General features: G+C 48.9%; 2 protein-coding genes across 5 annotated transcripts; one reads left to right on the forward strand and one right to left on the reverse strand.

Moving 5' to 3' along the window:
• Window positions 1-6,225: 6,225 nt before the first annotated feature.
• Window positions 6,226-11,059, forward strand: LOC120672475. 4 transcript variants are annotated; one of them, XM_039952890.1, is made up of 14 exons: window positions 6,334-6,444; window positions 6,576-6,641; window positions 7,028-7,093; window positions 7,177-7,252; window positions 7,648-7,725; window positions 8,051-8,148; window positions 8,328-8,401; window positions 8,672-8,762; window positions 8,829-8,986; window positions 9,206-9,248; window positions 9,937-10,002; window positions 10,388-10,465; window positions 10,643-10,707; window positions 10,755-11,059. In XM_039952890.1, exons 1-14 carry the CDS (start codon window positions 6,334-6,336, stop codon window positions 10,762-10,764), a joined length of 1,080 nt encoding a protein of 359 aa, XP_039808824.1. In that variant the 3' UTR covers window positions 10,765-11,059. The 4 variants fall into 4 exon arrangements, 3 of the variants coding, with proteins under 3 accessions (XP_039808825.1, XP_039808823.1, XP_039808824.1); XM_039952889.1 differs by having other exon boundaries at window positions 6,227-6,444; window positions 10,643-11,059; XM_039952891.1 differs by lacking the exon at window positions 7,648-7,725 and having other exon boundaries at window positions 6,226-6,444; window positions 10,643-11,059.
• Window positions 11,060-11,942: 883 nt separating this feature from the next.
• Window positions 11,943-14,722, reverse strand: LOC120672476 (bZIP transcription factor 12-like). Its single transcript, XM_039952892.1, has 4 exons — window positions 13,712-14,722; window positions 13,550-13,621; window positions 13,015-13,044; window positions 11,943-12,251 (listed from the first exon to the last, which is right to left on the reverse strand). The coding sequence occupies exons 1-4, from the start codon at window positions 14,336-14,338 to the stop codon at window positions 12,171-12,173; spliced, it is 810 nt and encodes a 269-aa protein (XP_039808826.1). The 5' UTR covers window positions 14,339-14,722; the 3' UTR covers window positions 11,943-12,170.
• Between the last annotated feature and the right edge of the window lie 782 nt (window positions 14,723-15,504).

Raw genomic sequence — 15,504 nt, forward strand, 5'->3', positions numbered from 1 at the left:
AGGTCTTCTCGGTGGTCTAGGCAAGTCAATTCTCCGATTTTTTGTGGCTTGAAATGTATTCTTGATTTCTTTTGCATCAATGCTTCTAAAGATTTCCTTCTCAATGTAGCACAATAACAAATCATTAAGCCATTCATCAGCCATCCTATTGCGTAGATCTGTCTTGATTATATTCATAGCTGAGAAGGCTCTTTCAACAGATGCAGTTGCCACTGGTAGAAGCAATGCTAGCTCAATAAGGCGATAGACCAATGGAAAATCAATGTCTTTCATGTTCAACCATCTTCATAGCCAAACTTGAAAAATCTTGACAGTCCTTGAAAAGGTCTACTCTTCGCATATGCAATATGAATGTCTCAAGTTGATCCCTTATATTAGAACGGTCAATAGTAGAAATTCTCAATCATCTCCTGGGCTTGTTCCTCTTCCTGGGCTTGTTCCTCTTCCTCTCCCACCATCTGAAATTCTCAATTGGATCGACTGCAGAGGGCCTCCGGCGGGGGCGCGGGGCGCGCCAGGAAGGGGGAGGAAGAGAAGGGGCCGCCGCTCCGAGCAAGGCCGCCCCGCCATTGATGGAATGCAGCTCCGCACAGTCGATCCCCACATCCCCTGCCTCTTCTCGGAGGACGATGACGCAGTGACCCCAAGAACCGTGCCGCTGGCCGGGCCGGTGGAGGTGGAGGAGTCGCCGTCGCCGCTGTCCGCTGGTCCCGCCGCGCGCCGCCGTCCCACGCGCTCTCCAACACCCGCTCGCAGCCGTCCGCGTCCTCGGCGCCGGCCCGTGCGCGCACCCGCTGGGCAGGGACAGGCAGCTGCTCGTGCGCCCGCCGCACGGAGCTCTGCCGCCGGGAAGAATGGCATGGGCCGCCGTGTCTTGCGGTGTGCAGGCGTGCTGCGCGCCCGCCGGCGAAGGAGGGGGAGGGGGAGGGAGGGGCCGCTGCCGGGGACGGCGCGGACGCGGGCGTCACTGGGCCACGCGCGCGCCGCCGTGCTCGACTGCTCGAGGCGGCCGGAGCTCGAGGCCGCCCAGCTCGAGGCGTGCCAGCGAGGCTGCGATGGAGGAGCCTGGGGCGGCCACGCTGCGGCCGCTCCACCTCGCCGGCTCGCCTCCGGATCTCCGCCACCGCCGGTCCCTTGCCGCCCGGAGCTACCGGAGCAGGGGCGCACGGTCGCGGCAAGCTCAAGCAGCAGGCGACCGCGGCGAGCTCGAGCCGGAGCGGGGGCGCGCGGTCGCGGCGAGTTCGAGCAGGGAGCGGTCGCGGCGATGGCGACTGGGCGCCTCTGGCCTGGCGGCTGGGCGAGCGAGCGGCGCCCAGGGCTCTGCCCTGTGACCTAGCGCAGCCGTGAATGGGCCGATCGGTACAATATAAGCCCAACTGCCCAAGCAAGCCCAATAACAGTTCGTTCTTCTTCCTCCCGTCTCGACGCCTCGCCGCAAAAATAGAGCAGGCGAGCAGCAGCACCGCCGGTCCGTCGCCGGGGATTGGGGGCCGGGCCACGGACTCGCCGGAGGAGGAGGGGTGGGGGTCGGAGTTCCCGGCGGCTAGCTGGGACATATGCCCCACCCTGCGTGATGGGTGCCTCCGCCTCTGTCTCAGAGATGCAGTTACCCCCGGGCGTCGACTCGTTCGTCTACGGGCCGTTCACGTGCTCCCAGGCGAGTCGACAAGCAAATTCGCTGTTGTGCGGCGTGCTGCAGGAAAACGGCAGAAGCACAGAATCCGCTGCGGGGTAGGTTTGACCTGAACTAGCACTCGCTCCATGCACGCAACATCCACTACGTGAGAACCTCAAATTTGTAACGGGCACGGATGGCCCTTTGGTAACGGGCATAGCACCCGTTACCATTATCGCGTTACTAATGACCCATCATCGGTAACAGGCATTTGCCCGTTACCAATAACAGTCATTTGTAACGGGCATTAAGTCAATGCCCGTTACCTATAACAGATTATTGGTAACAAACATCAATTACGACCATTACCAATAACAGAATATCAGTAACGGACATCAATACACCCGTTACCAATAACAGTTATAGGTAACGGGCATTATGGTAATGCCCGTTACCTATGTGGAATTAAAAAAAAAGAAATCAAAATTTCTTCTATTCTTTTATTACATCCATACATAGTTACATCCAATTACATCCATAGTCCATCCAATTACATCCATACACAGATATATGCAATGTAAATTTACGAAATGATTACACTCAGTCCAGACTTATAATGCAATTATTCCAACAGGAGCAAGAACACAGGTTCTGAAGAGTTTATAATCAAGATAGGTTTACATGACAGAACTAATCATCTCAAAACATGCTTATTTTAAACACATTATTGCAGATAATAAACAGATCTTAGCCAATAAGCATTGATAGCAACAAAAATGTATGACAAATGTAGATAACCATAACTGACCTAACCAAATCAAACAATTCAGAGAAAGTTGAACAGAGACAAGTTTAACTTGCTGCAGAACAGAGACAAGTTTAACTTGCTGCAGAACAGAGCTAAGCCAGCAAGCAACCCAAGTTATAGATATTGCACTGATTGTACTTTCAGCAAACCTCAAGCTAATCTGTAGAATATCAGTTTAACAGTGCAGGGCCTTTCCTTCTTCGGGGCCTGCAACAAGACACGCGAGCACATTAGACATCAGAGCAGATTCCATCAGGTCTTGGGCAAATATGGGGGGGGGGGACTTGGTATGCAGAGAGAGAGAGAGAGAGCAACAAGATTTAACAATCTAAAATACTTATCACTTACCGAAAATGGCCAAACAAAAAGAATTAACAAACTAATGCTCAGGTGAGTACAATCTAAAATACTTAATATCAGGAAAGTTGATTTGATAGCATGGACAAAAAGCATCCAACTATCAATTAACAAACTAATGCTCAGGTGAGTAATGTCGATATTATTAAGAATGTAAGAGTGGAACAACTTTGCCATTAGAATAAAAACCATCCAACAAGTTCAAATATCAAGTGCAGATTATGAATTTGCTAGGCCAAATATCAATTTGCTAGGCTAAATTCAGCAGGTCATGCATACCTCCATGAAATTATGAAATTGGGTGAACATCTTAAACATGAGCTTTACAACGAGTCACTATCGAAAACTAACCTTCCTTAGTCTAGGTGCAGCTTCTCAAGCTCCTTGGCTCTAGCTTCCCCCTCCTCACATCTTTCTGCAAGCCACAGCTAGCCAATGATATATAATCAACACATGATATATAATCAGCTAGGTTGGGTATGGTTTGCTGGGTTTATTTGTAATGCGCATTTACTAAGATCCGTTACTGTTGACAAAGCTTGTAACGGGCTTTATGGACCCGTTACCAATCATGTGTTACCTATTTTGAGTTTTCACGTAGTGATCCTGCATCGTCGCAATATGCTCGGCTGCTCTGTACAGACCATCAGGGTCTTCTCCCCTTGCATGACAGGAGCCCCCGCGTCACCCCCGCTCGGGCGACTCGGGCGGCATCCTAGTCGCCAGCGGCGCCAGCCCCCGTCCCCCTCCCCTCCTCCTCGCCGCCGCCGGAGGGAGCTGTCGGAAGTCCGCGCGGCTCCCTAGGAGGGCGGCGGCGGGGCCTCTCCGAGCTACGCGCGGATCAGGCGGGGGATTGCAGCCGGCGATGGAGGTGCCGGCGGGATGCGCGCCCGGCGAGCTGCTGCGGTGGGGGCTCACGGAGGAGGCGCCGGCGTGGAGGTGGCTGAAGGCAGCGGCTGCGCGCTTGGCGTCCAGGGAAGCCGCGCGGCGGAGGTGCTCGCCGGTGCGGGCAGCGGTCGACGAGGCTGGTCTGTGGGGTTCCTCGGGAGTCTTGGCGGCCGGATCCTTCATCGCCATGGCTGGATCTGCCACCCCCATGGGTGGATCTGTGGGCGGCCTTGACGCAGGGCATGCTGCCTGGTGCGCGGCGGCCGTTCGCCGCAGCGGCAGTAACGTTGCGAGGCACGGGGGGGGGGGGCGGCGTTGGTTTGGGCACGGGCCTACGCGCGGTGTCGGCATTGGCGTGGGGCGAGCCGGCGAGGCGCCCGCGCGCGGCGGCTGCCTCGGCGTAGGAGTGCTTCCCTCGCGCGGGGGCGGTCTCGGTAGCGGCCGTGCGACATTGCTGCGCGACACTGCTTGCGGCGATCAAAGTCGAGGTGGAGTTCGGCGGCATGGGCGTGTGGAGGCGCGGCGGCGGTGTCGTCTCGGACGGGCTGTCGTGGCTTTGGTGTCGGTTTTGCCACGCCGTGCACGTGCAGTTTGGGGTTGGGATGCTCCGGGCGAAAGCCCTCGCCGGTGTTATTGGTGGGATGATGGCGGCGTCCTTGACGTCACTTTTCCTGTTGGGGGCGTCATTTATGGAGCTACAACTCTGCTGCAAGGGTTCTCTGGGTGAAAACCCTGTCCTCTGACGAGCGACGGCGGCGCTCTTGGCGTCGTGCCCTTCTTGAAGGCGTCGTCTCTAGAGACCCAGCTTGGTGTGTGGCTTCACCGGTCCTTGGTCAATTGCGGCTTCGGTTGGGGTTGATATTTCTGCTGCTTGGCAAGCTGGAAGGGTGTTGCTAAGGCCACGCAGAGGCGATCGATGTCTTGGTGGCGTCCAGGGGTTGTTGCTTGGTGGTCGGTTGACTGCTTGCAGCGGACCGTGGCGGCTGGCATTGCTTGGCAACGGTCAGTGCGGTGTGGGACTGCGTCGAATGACGGCACTCGCGGCACCGGCACCATAGGACAACTTGGCTTGCAGCGGATTGCTCAGCCTAGCTGTGGCCTCCTGGTGCGGTACAACGTCGGAAGATGGCGCAAGCGACTTCCCTGGCTTGTTGCTATGGCGGCAGTGGCTAGATGCGAGGGTAAAGCATCGAGGCGAAGTTGAAACTGCGGCGATGGCTTGGCGGTTTGTTTGAGACCCGGGGGAGCAGGCATCCTTGCTCACCACTCTGACGGCGACTTCTGAAATGGATCCTAGCGTAGAGGTTTGTGGCGGGTGTGGCGAGGCCCCCGTGCGCAGACGTGAGAGGTGGAGTCCAACGGCTGAAGCGGCGAGGCCCCCGCGCGTTGTGATATCGTGGCGGCTACTGCGTGGCAGTCTACGAGTGGCCCGGATCCGATGTTGTTCACTCTGTTGGGTGGTGCGTTTGGTTGCAGCGGCATCGCGGCGAAGGATCCTGCGGCGACCCTCTTGGTGCGGTGTTGTCCACCTCTTCGTTTCTTTTTCCACATTGGGTCACACCGAAGTTTTTTCGACGATTATAAGAGTGTGGAGTGCGGATGGATGCTGCGGCTTGTTTCGACTTTGTTGCCGTTTTGTGTGGGGTGGTTACCTCTGGGCCTCTCGTGGCAGTTTGAGTTCTCCTCGTGTCGATGACCCAATCCAACCGGGCGAATTTGGTTTTTTTTTCCATTTTTTTTGTTTTCCTGACTATGGCCTCCCAGGGCTGTAGACTTGTATTTTCTCTGCTATATCAATGAAACTCGCACTATCTTGTGCGGTTCGTTCAAAAAAAAGCTACCGTGATGCATCCCTGGTGCAAGTAAGAGATAAAATGAAACCCTCTCGTCATCCAATTTCTTTTCTTCCAAATTCCAAGCCACTCATGCCCTAAATCATTGGTAATTTAACTCACGGTGAGCTTCTGTCCGCTAGTCATGGAGGAGCGAGTTTTCCAATCGGCAAGAGTCATGCGAATTATTTTAATGTATTGTGCATTCTCTCATGTGAACAACAAGAATCAAGTATGCATTAGATCACCATAATTTTTATGTCAAAGAATGAATTAAATACCTTGCAGACAGCTAAACAGACAACTCATTGTATAAGTTGTCTGTTTAACCCGTCTCTTTAACATTTGTGTTAAAGAGACGGCAACAACGGGCTTCACGGGCTACGAGGGAGCTTGACCAGTATGAAGCAACGCATTTATACACTACCTCACCTCATCACCTTTGGCACATATCAATTTTGGACTTTTAGTTTTTCGTTAGGTACCATCAAACATGGACGGAGGGAGTAATATAGTTATTTTATAATTTAGTTATTTAAACATGGAAAGGAGGAAGAGAGTTGCAGGAATAATATTTAAATTTCCAATTTTGATAACTATGATCGCACTCGCACCAACGGAGCGCTTGTGCGGACACGACAATCGTGGGCGCCAGAAATACCAAGCGCTTGCTGTTTTACCGGAACCGGGCCTAGTAATAAATCTGCTGCTGTCCGCCTGCACTGTTCGTCCGCCGCCGTCTCCACCCCTTGGGGGCGAAAGTGGCAAGAGCAAAAGAAGGGAAAAAGATAAAAGACCCTACGGAATTCGCTGCGGAAGAAGGGAGGCGAAACATGCGGCCGACGATGCTGGCGCCGCGGAGCCTGCGGAAGGCGGCCGTCCCGCCGGCCCTGCTCTCCGACCCAACGCCCGGCATCCTCCAGCCCACCCGCCTCGCCATCCACGTACGTACGCACGCACGAACGCGAGCGGCTGCCCCACGCCTGCTTTGCTTCGCAAGCACGGGGGCGCATCCTAAACCCTCAGCTCCAGCTCTTCCGATTTGCCCCTTCTCATCGGTTTCCCCGCTTCTCAGGTCAATGGCGCCGGCTCCTCCTGCTCTGCCTACCTCGCCTCCGGCTGCCGCGTCTACAAGATCGAGGTTCACATCCCCCTTCCGGCTTCCGTTGCTCCTTTTGTCTCGTAGAACTCTATTGCATTGTAAATCATGCTCCCGCTAATGTGGAGTCCTTTGGAAAGTCGCTGATTAGAGTGTTCGGCGGTGGTTTCTGTAATCTTATGACAACTTGGAATGTTTGCTGTGGCGCTAGCTGTTAGGATCGAAGCTCATTGCATTTAGCTTTGGAACCGGGGTTACTGAAATTGTCTTGTCTGATTTTCTAGTTGCCGATATCTTCTTCATATAGGGATTAGTGTTAGAGTGGGAGCCATATTAGTGCGGGAACGAGAGGATGCAGCCCATTTCATTATTTTTGACACAGCTTGTTTCTGAACTTATTTTTTCCTCTCTTATCTTGGAGCCGATAGATAAGCATGGATGGTGCAATGCTGTCGAAAGGAAAGGAGAGCCTTTTGATTCCTGATAATGCTCAGGTAGAGCTCCCTTGCTTCCTAGGCACTGTTGTTTCTCTTCCTCTTTCAGTTATGCCTATTGAAAAATCAATTCTCTATGAAAGGTCATAAGCTCGTCAATTGTGAATTGCTGCCCGCATCGTTCTGAGATTCAGAGTGTGGCTCTTGCAGAGGGTGAAGGTGCAGTATTCAGCATTTAATGATAACATGGCATTGGATCTTATTTTGTAGTTGCGTTACTCATTTGGCAATTGGTATAAAAGATAATATAGTAATATGAGTCAAATAACCTCCAAAACCTATTTTGAACTTTTGATATCTTATCTTCCTGCTTTTGAGTTGGCATATCCAGCTTTACCGGATGAAACTAAAGGCTATTGGTATCAGAGAGCGTGCATGGATAGCATGACCATACATTATGTTTTAGCTGGAGGGAATGCTGTTAGAACTACAATCTGCTTCAAATTTTTCAACAAGCACTTCCTGCCATATTTAAAAATTTCTGATGAATATACTGTGGATTTTTGGATCTCCATGGCTTGTATCAAGGTTTTCTGTTTTTCCTGGCATACTAGGTGATAACTGCTTGATCCTGGGAACAGTTGACTCGTATGGTCACCTTATTGTATCTCGTTTGGACATCATGGCTGATGGTATATGATATATCTTCATTATCTTGTCTTCAACATGGTGTGAATAAATATGAAAATGATTGAAATGAACCCAATGACTGCTTTCTCCTCTTCCATAAGAGAGGTTTTTATGTGGTAATCTAGCCCATGTAATCTAAATGACTAAATAAATCAAAACATTTCAGATTCAAGAATTGTAGTTTCATTATATGCTTTTGCCTATTATTTGGAAGTTAATCTTAGCACAAAGGTACTTCTGAAATTGTAATATGAATTATTTTTTACCAAACAAGTTTGTATTAGTTTCAAGTTTGAAGCAGAACATGTCATTACTAAACTTGCTCAGACATTGACAGGACATCCTATTCAGTACCACCTCGTGATTGTGGTGTTGGGGAAGGCAGTTGGGCTGGGATATGCTTTAGCCCAACTCAGCGATCCATGGTATATTTGCACTTTTACCTATAGACTTCAAGTTTGCCTTGTGCTCTCCTCAGAAAAAGTTTGCCTTGTGGTCTTACTGAAACATTTTTCCTTACATTCTTATTGATTTTTTATAGTTTAGCATAAGAATGTTGCTGCATGGAGTTTGAAAAATCCATGCTAATTGATGTTCCTTTCAGGTAGCTGTTGCTCGCCAGTTATGCAAGAGCATTGACATCTACGATCAGGACTTTCATGTTCGCAGTTTGCGCACGTAAGTTTCCACATCAGAAGATTTGGCTGTGACAATTTATGTTGTCCAACTGTTTGTGTGACTGTGTCGCTAACAAAAGTCAGATTTCTCCAATAAATGGCATGCTCCAGATAAAGAAACCCTAACCCACTTTCAACTCTCATATATGATTTTTGCATGTACAATCTTTATATTTGAAGTAAGCTGCTGCACATTCAACACACTAAATCACAAACTCCTCAATTGTAGTCTGTAATTTTAATGACTTTGTGGGTAAAACTGAAACTGCAGGTTATGGTATCCATCTTCATTCAGCTTTGTTCAATGCTCGCCACAAGTGAATGAAAGCAATTCTCTGTTGGCAATTGCTGAATGTTCTCAGGTTATACTCCAGCTCAACATCTGTTAAATGTGTTTTTTTTTGTCTTCTCATGGTCATTTGTTGCAGCTGAGCATATGGGACTTAAGAATGAACAACAATGGGGGATGTGTACAACGCATTTCTGGATCCATTGGAGATGTTATATATTCCGTTTGTAGTTCGCCTTCAGGGCCAATTGCTACTGGTGGAACAGACCGTGCTGTCACCATCTATGATCCTCGCAGGTTGGTTTGATTCTGCTGTTTAGTTTTAATGATTATCTGAGCAACTGCATATAAGAATGCACTCTGTCTGTCTTGTGCTTCCAGAACTTTTTATTCATTTTTCTTATTGTACCCCGTATGGAGAATGGGCATAAAGACTGTAAGAGCCTTTAGCCAATTGGTTGAATCAATCTAATTTGATTGATCACTTCAGTTTCTGTGATTCTGTCTTGTATGTAGGTGGTCTGCTTTGTCAAGATGGGTGGGCTGCTCCAAGTATGAGGTTTGATATGTCACTTCTGATCCTACTTCCTGCAGCTGAGATCAATGGCGGAGCTACGTGTGGGCCAAAGTGGGCCATGCCCCCTCCTTCCTCCATGCTAGCCTATGCATATCTATTTGCCTAAATTGCTGTTACTAATAATATAGAGAAGAACAGCATAGGAAGTGGCAGATCCATGGAAGGGAGAGTGAGCTCAAGTACTCCATACTGGTTGCTGGATAAGGGAGCACCTCGCCTCTCTCCAATTTCTATTATGGATGGGAGTTCCAAAGATAGAAGAAGAAGAGCCTCTGCTCGTTTTGACTAAACTGACTGAAAGGGTAAAAGAATAGTCGTCTATGGCATGTAAAGAGTGAAAGAGTACTTGAGCCATTGAACCAGTTCATCCCACCATTTACTCAAGCCCCATTTAATAAGCCATACCTTAATTCCAAATCCTTTAATCCAGCAGCATTAGATTAATCAAAGTTGTGTGTGACAGGGTGTTGAGGCGAGGCTATTAGCATTACTGTGATCACTGTAGCAACGCCCCCCCCCCCCCCTATGTTCAATGCTAGCTCCACCACTTGCTGAGATATTGGAAATATAGTACCGGGAGAATTATGAAAATGGGAAATGTGAACTACATTTCATTTTTCATGCAAATCACAGGGGTAAATTTCATCCACTTTATTTCTTTCCCATGCAGATTACAGGCCTTTCATTCTCATCAGTTGACCAATCTTTTATCTACGTCCAAGGTGTTGACTATGAGGTATGCATCTGACTTGTTTCCCTAGACCTTGATCTCATACAGCTCGAACTACTAGTTAGCAGTACATTACTTCTTATACCATGCCTGGTTGAAGGTAGGTAGAATGCCTAATGTTATAGGCTTATAGCAACAAACTCCATGATGATCATTAGTTTCATTTATGTTGATTTCTCAATTCGCCATTGCTGTATCATTGAGGCTTTCATCAAATCCTTCTGCGCATGATGTACTGATGCAACATATAACTGCATAGCATGAATTCTTGTTGGAGATTGTAAACCTGTAGCTTGGAGAATTTAGTTAATTCGGTCGATGCAGGAAACTCTTTATGCTACTTTAGTTTACCAATGGATAATAGACTCTTTGACATACAAACTCACAACAGATTACCTGTGGGTGTTGGAAAGAAAGTGAACGAGCATTCTCATTTCGAGGCGATTCCAATTGGTTGGGTTTTTCAAAGGTATTCTCATCTCCCACGCCCCATGTATAAAGCCCCAAAACACCATAACTTAATATACACATAATATAAGTCTTCTCAGCACCACCGCACATGTAAAATGCACACCCCCGTCATTGTTAGTTGTTACGGCACGGAGATTAGATTTTCTGACGATCACATTGCGTGTGCATACCGCAGTGTGCCAATACTGATGTGGTGGCAGGGTGGTGCGAGTCCGGTAGTATCTTCGTAGCTGATGCAAGGCAGAGTAGGAGATAATTACCTTCATCATCTTCGTAGCTGATGCAAGGCAGCTGTAGGAGACAATTACCTTCATCTGATCTCCTGTAGCTCCGGAACATTTGCTTTCTTTTTTTCATTTCTTGAAGACAGTAACGGCCTGGTACGAACATGATCTGACTTCTTGAGTCACCATCATTCACGAACATTCCCAAGAGGAATTGTGCTCAACTCTCTAGTACTGAATAGCTTGCAAAACTGATGCTTACCGACCATCCGAGGTCTTGAAAACCGTCGCGTCTTGTGTCAGATCGAACGCAGCAAATTGAATTCAATAGTCGCTCAAGAGGGTATTGTGTTGTACAGTATCACTAATAATTTTGTTTTATTTTGCTTAGTATTTACCTTCCGTCCATGGATTATTACCAGTGAATTTGACCAGACTTTTTGAAAAGATGAATCTGATCACATAACTTGCAGTCTGATTTACATATTAATATCTTCATAATTCGCTACCAACAACCTTCACAAGATTTGTATGCAAAGTTTGCTCTTCTATGAAAACTTGCAGATTATGAAGAGGATAGGCTTGTCCAGGTCACCGATAAACTACACAGCAGACCCTCGAAACATCTGTTCTGAATGTCGTACAGCCAATTCTTAATCATTATGGCTAATATACGCAGCTTAATTAAGGATAAGTTAGTGGGTGTTTGGTTACTTGAGGCTTATAATAAGTCCCATTCCGTCCAAACGTGTAGACTTAGGGGGTGTTTAGCTCACTAGGGTTTATTTTTTTTAACCCTAACACATCGAATGTTTCGATGCCCGTTAGAACGATTAAACATAAATTAATTATAAAACTAATTGCATAAGCCTAGGCTTATTCACGAGACAAATCTATTAAGCTAAATTAATCCATAGTTAGCATATGTTTATTGTAGCATCATATAAGCTAATCATAGACTAATTAGGTTTAATTGATTCATCTTGCAAATAAACCTAGGGGTTGTGGAAATTGTTTTATAATTAGTCTATGTTAAATACTCCTAATTAGCATCCAAACATCCCAAAAGAAACACCCCCTTTAAAGTGATGCTTATAATAAGCCTCTCCATAAGCCCCTTAGCCATAAAGGTCATTAGCTACTACAGAGGTTTATTATAAGCCCATACAACCAAATACATATTTGGGTTTATTGTAAGCCTCTCCATGTGAGAGGCTTATGAATTTATAATAAGCCTCAAGTAACCAAACATGCAAAATAGGCCCATTAACCAAACAGACTGAAACAGTAATAACAGGCTTTCTTGCTCATGAACACCACAACATGACATGATTTCATTTAAGCTTTGTGTCGCTAACCGTTCATGCTATTTACTAAGGTACTACAACTATGTTGCCGCAAATAGAATAGAAAATTGACATACAGGATCAAACGCTATGTTATAACTGTAGGGGGATGGCAGCTGAGCTTGGCTCAAGGCTACCACTGCATCGAGTTTGTTCTTCTAAGATCTTGTGACGGTTTTTTTCTCACAATGACTGGCGTCACTCGTTCCAAAAGCTGCATATAAACCAAATGAATTCTTTAGAGAACAAAATAAAAAGGCACCATAAAAAACAAATGAATAGTGCTCAAGTTAGTGAACCCAAAAGGCCCAACATAAGCCATCAAGTCAACTACACCCTGCACATCCAAATGGACGTGAAACAATACGCCATGTTTCTTTCATATTGGACCATTTGCACAAACCTTGTTCAGAATACATCGCAGTCCCAATTCCAATGGACAGTGACAAAACTACACGATATTTAATTGTATTCAGCTTCAACTTTGACATATGGGGCTACAGCCGAGGAGTACTTTCAAGACTGCAGGCTCTAGCCTTTTTAAAACTCAGGTGCCTGCAGTTCACCACCTTTTAGAGGCAAATGGCCCCAAGAGAAAGTGAAATACGAAAAGGACAATCTCACACTTGTCATGTGTTGCTCTATTGGAATTGCAAGCTATCGACATCACACGTTATCTATTGCCAAACCACTTTGGCCGGCTACCAAGGAGCCTTAGGCACGTTAGCTCATTGCAGTGTCAAACAGGCGAAGGATGCCTAACTTTCCTGATTCGAGAAATCATAGAAAGATGCTCTTTTAAGCATGAACAGTATTTGATGATTCTTTATTCAGAAACGAGTGCTAAAGTGAGATGAAAAGATGATTCATGCTTTTTCAAGTGATAATTTCAAAAGTTAGCTAACAAAATTTTAATAATGTTTGAATTTGATGATCTACATAAATTAAATTAAAAAGCAAAATCTTAAGAAACTTACCTCTTTAAGCCGCTTCTGGTGCCGCTCCTCCTAAAATAACATCATTTAGAAGGTAAGATGCGCATACAGATGAACATTCAAGCCCTATATAGTCTCTAAAAAGAATGGTTTCACGCACCATTCAGGTTATGCATAGCAGGGAGATGAACTGAATTAGGGAATAACATAAGGTGAGCATAATGAAAAGTAGTTCTAAAAAATTTCAACCCAGTTACACTAAGGGTAAACAGAATCTAGTAGCAATAATACTATATGCACTGGAACTTGTATTTGGGGTCCATCATTTTGCAATATTATGTATTCTAATCTTCTTTTGGTAAAATAATTTGAAGTTCCTAAAGGTTACTGAAAACAAATGTTGTCGTGGTACATTTTGGGCTGCATAGCCCAACACCAAGTGTCGTACCAAACTAACAATTACACAATGTTTGAACTCATCGAATTATATGGATAGTAAAAAAATCCCAGAAATACGGTTTCCCGTACCCAGCGCCGCCATTCAGACCCCATGAAAGGTGTCAGAGCTGAGTATTACCTGTCCTCTCAACAGCTCGGCATTCGCCTCCTCGAGCTGCGTGACTAGAGATTCTAGCTCAGCGATATAAGCCTTCATCAACCGACGAGAAGTCAAATTTTTCACTAAGATTTGCAAAATACAATGCTTAATTCTTCAGAAATGCAACATTTGTGCACTCACCTGCTTCCTCTCGCGTGACCTGGCAGCAGACTCGCGGTTTTTTATCATTCGTTTCTGTCGCTGCACCGCAGCGCGATCCACTGGATCCATCAACTGCCGCTTCCTTCCCCTCCCGCCTCCGCCGCCAGCCACACCGACGCCCTCCGCTCCGCCCAGGAACCCCATGACCACCTGCCCCTCGGCCGGCGCCGAGGGTCCCGAAATCCTAACATCGTCCTCCTTAACCGCGCCCTCCCTCGCCAGGAAGTCCTCCAGCGTCATCTCCGGGCCGCCGGCGCTGGCGCCGCCTCCCGCGCCAGCGGGGACGACGGCCTGAGGCACGGGAGCCGCTGTCCCCGCACTGCCACCCCCCGTGGTGATCTCCTTCCACACCTCCTCCGCCGTCTTCCGCGCGGCGATCCCCGGCGCGGACGGCGGAGCCTGCGGCATCGGCCGGCCCGCGGCCGGCGCGGGCGTCGCTGGGGTGGGCATGTCGCCGTAGATTCCGCGGAGGAACTCCTCGATGTTCATGGAGCCCAGCCCGCTGCCCCCGCCGCCTCCGGGCCTGCTGGCGGCCTGCGCGAAGCGCGCGAGATCCGATGCCGTGTGCGACGGCGAGGACGACGGCATCACCCTCGACGACGCCATGCGCTTGGCGCCCCTGCCGCCCCCGCGCCCGCGCCCTGGGCCTCCTCCCCGTCCCCGCCTCGCCGCGCCCTTGTCCCTTCCGTCGGGTTATTTTTTCTTTTTCTCTTCCTGCCTCTCTCTCTCTCTCTCTCTGCAGCTCTGCTCTCGCCTCTCGGAGCGGAGGGCGAGGGAGGCTTCGGGAGACGCAGCGCGGTGGTTGGTTGGCTGGCTGGAACTCGGAATGCGAGCGAGGAGGGAAGGGAGGGAGGTGCTCCAAACGTGGGGAAGCGACGGTGTCCTGCCGTGCGCTCCCGGCTTGGCCCAAGAGGGGAGTCAGAGGTTAGTAGCGTGGTTACGGAAGCCCGACCGTCGAGTGGCTCGTGATTAGGGCGTGCTCGATGGGACGGGGGAGTTTATAGCCATGGTCACTCGCTGGTGCACCGTCTCCCCGCCGTCCGATTCGACCGAACCGGTCGCGCCGGCCGGCAGTCCGGCCCGCCGGGTTGTTTATTATAGGCGGATAGGTGCCGTGTCAGAGCAAATAGCGAGGCGATAAGACGAGGGATCCCCTGCGGGGCTCCCCTCGCTGGACCCAGCCTGTGGCCTCAGTTTGTAGCGTAGCGGACGAGCGGAGCGCGGTGCGCCGTGGGGTCGCCGGCACAGGAGATCCCGCTTCGCAGCGGACAAATCTATAGGGTTGAGCTGTCGCACGCCCCGCCCAGTCCACACCTGGACGGCCGCTAGAAGCGTCTCCACGCGGCGCGCGCTTTTGGGCTTTCTTCGTGGGCGCGAGGGGGTTGCCTGGCGGGCGGACGCAGGCTGCCTTTTCGTCGCTCGTCGGCTTGCAGCGGGCAGTTGCTGTCTGGTAGAAGAAGGATCATCCTCGAACGAGGTGTTGGAAGGGCCGGCGACAGCAACGGCGCCAATGAGATGAGCTGAGAATGTGCTCGCCTCGCCCGGTAATTCGATTCACATTCATCACTCCGCGAAACCTTGGAAGCAGAGAGTCATGTCCTTACACAGCTGTACTTCATTGCCCAGTGCAAGGAAGGTCAACACGCACACAATTCAACACTACTAAATTTAGTCTCCAGAACTTCATCATAATTCAAATGAAAGATCACTCTCGAGTGCGATACAACTCTACAGCTGATGGTACTTTTTTTTGTCCTTGAACAACACCAATG

This window comes from Panicum virgatum, chromosome 5N (genome assembly GCF_016808335.1).
Source record: "Panicum virgatum strain AP13 chromosome 5N, P.virgatum_v5, whole genome shotgun sequence".
Lineage (NCBI taxonomy): Eukaryota > Viridiplantae > Streptophyta > Magnoliopsida > Poales > Poaceae > Panicum > Panicum virgatum.

Excerpts from the sequence above, each read along its gene's own strand:
- LOC120672475 (XM_039952889.1), top strand. The coding sequence starts at position 6,334 with ATGCGGCCGACGATGCTGGCGCCGCGGAGCCTGCGGAAGGCGGCCGTC. Across the intron at positions 6,642-7,027 it reads GCCGCGTCTACAAGATCGAG|ATAAGCATGGATGGTGCAAT; the intron begins GTTCACATCCCC and ends TGGAGCCGATAG. Across the intron at positions 7,253-7,647 it reads GGCTCTTGCAGAGGGTGAAG|GTGATAACTGCTTGATCCTG; the intron begins GTGCAGTATTCA and ends CTGGCATACTAG.
- LOC120672476 (XM_039952892.1), bottom strand. The coding sequence starts at position 14,338 with ATGGCGTCGTCGAGGGTGATGCCGTCGTCCTCGCCGTCGCACACGGCA. Across the intron at positions 13,045-13,549 it reads CCGAGCTGTTGAGAGGACAG|GAGGAGCGGCACCAGAAGCG; the intron begins GTAATACTCAGC and ends ATGTTATTTTAG. Across the intron at positions 12,252-13,014 it reads ACCAGAAGCGGCTTAAAGAG|CTTTTGGAACGAGTGACGCC; the intron begins GTAAGTTTCTTA and ends GTTTATATGCAG.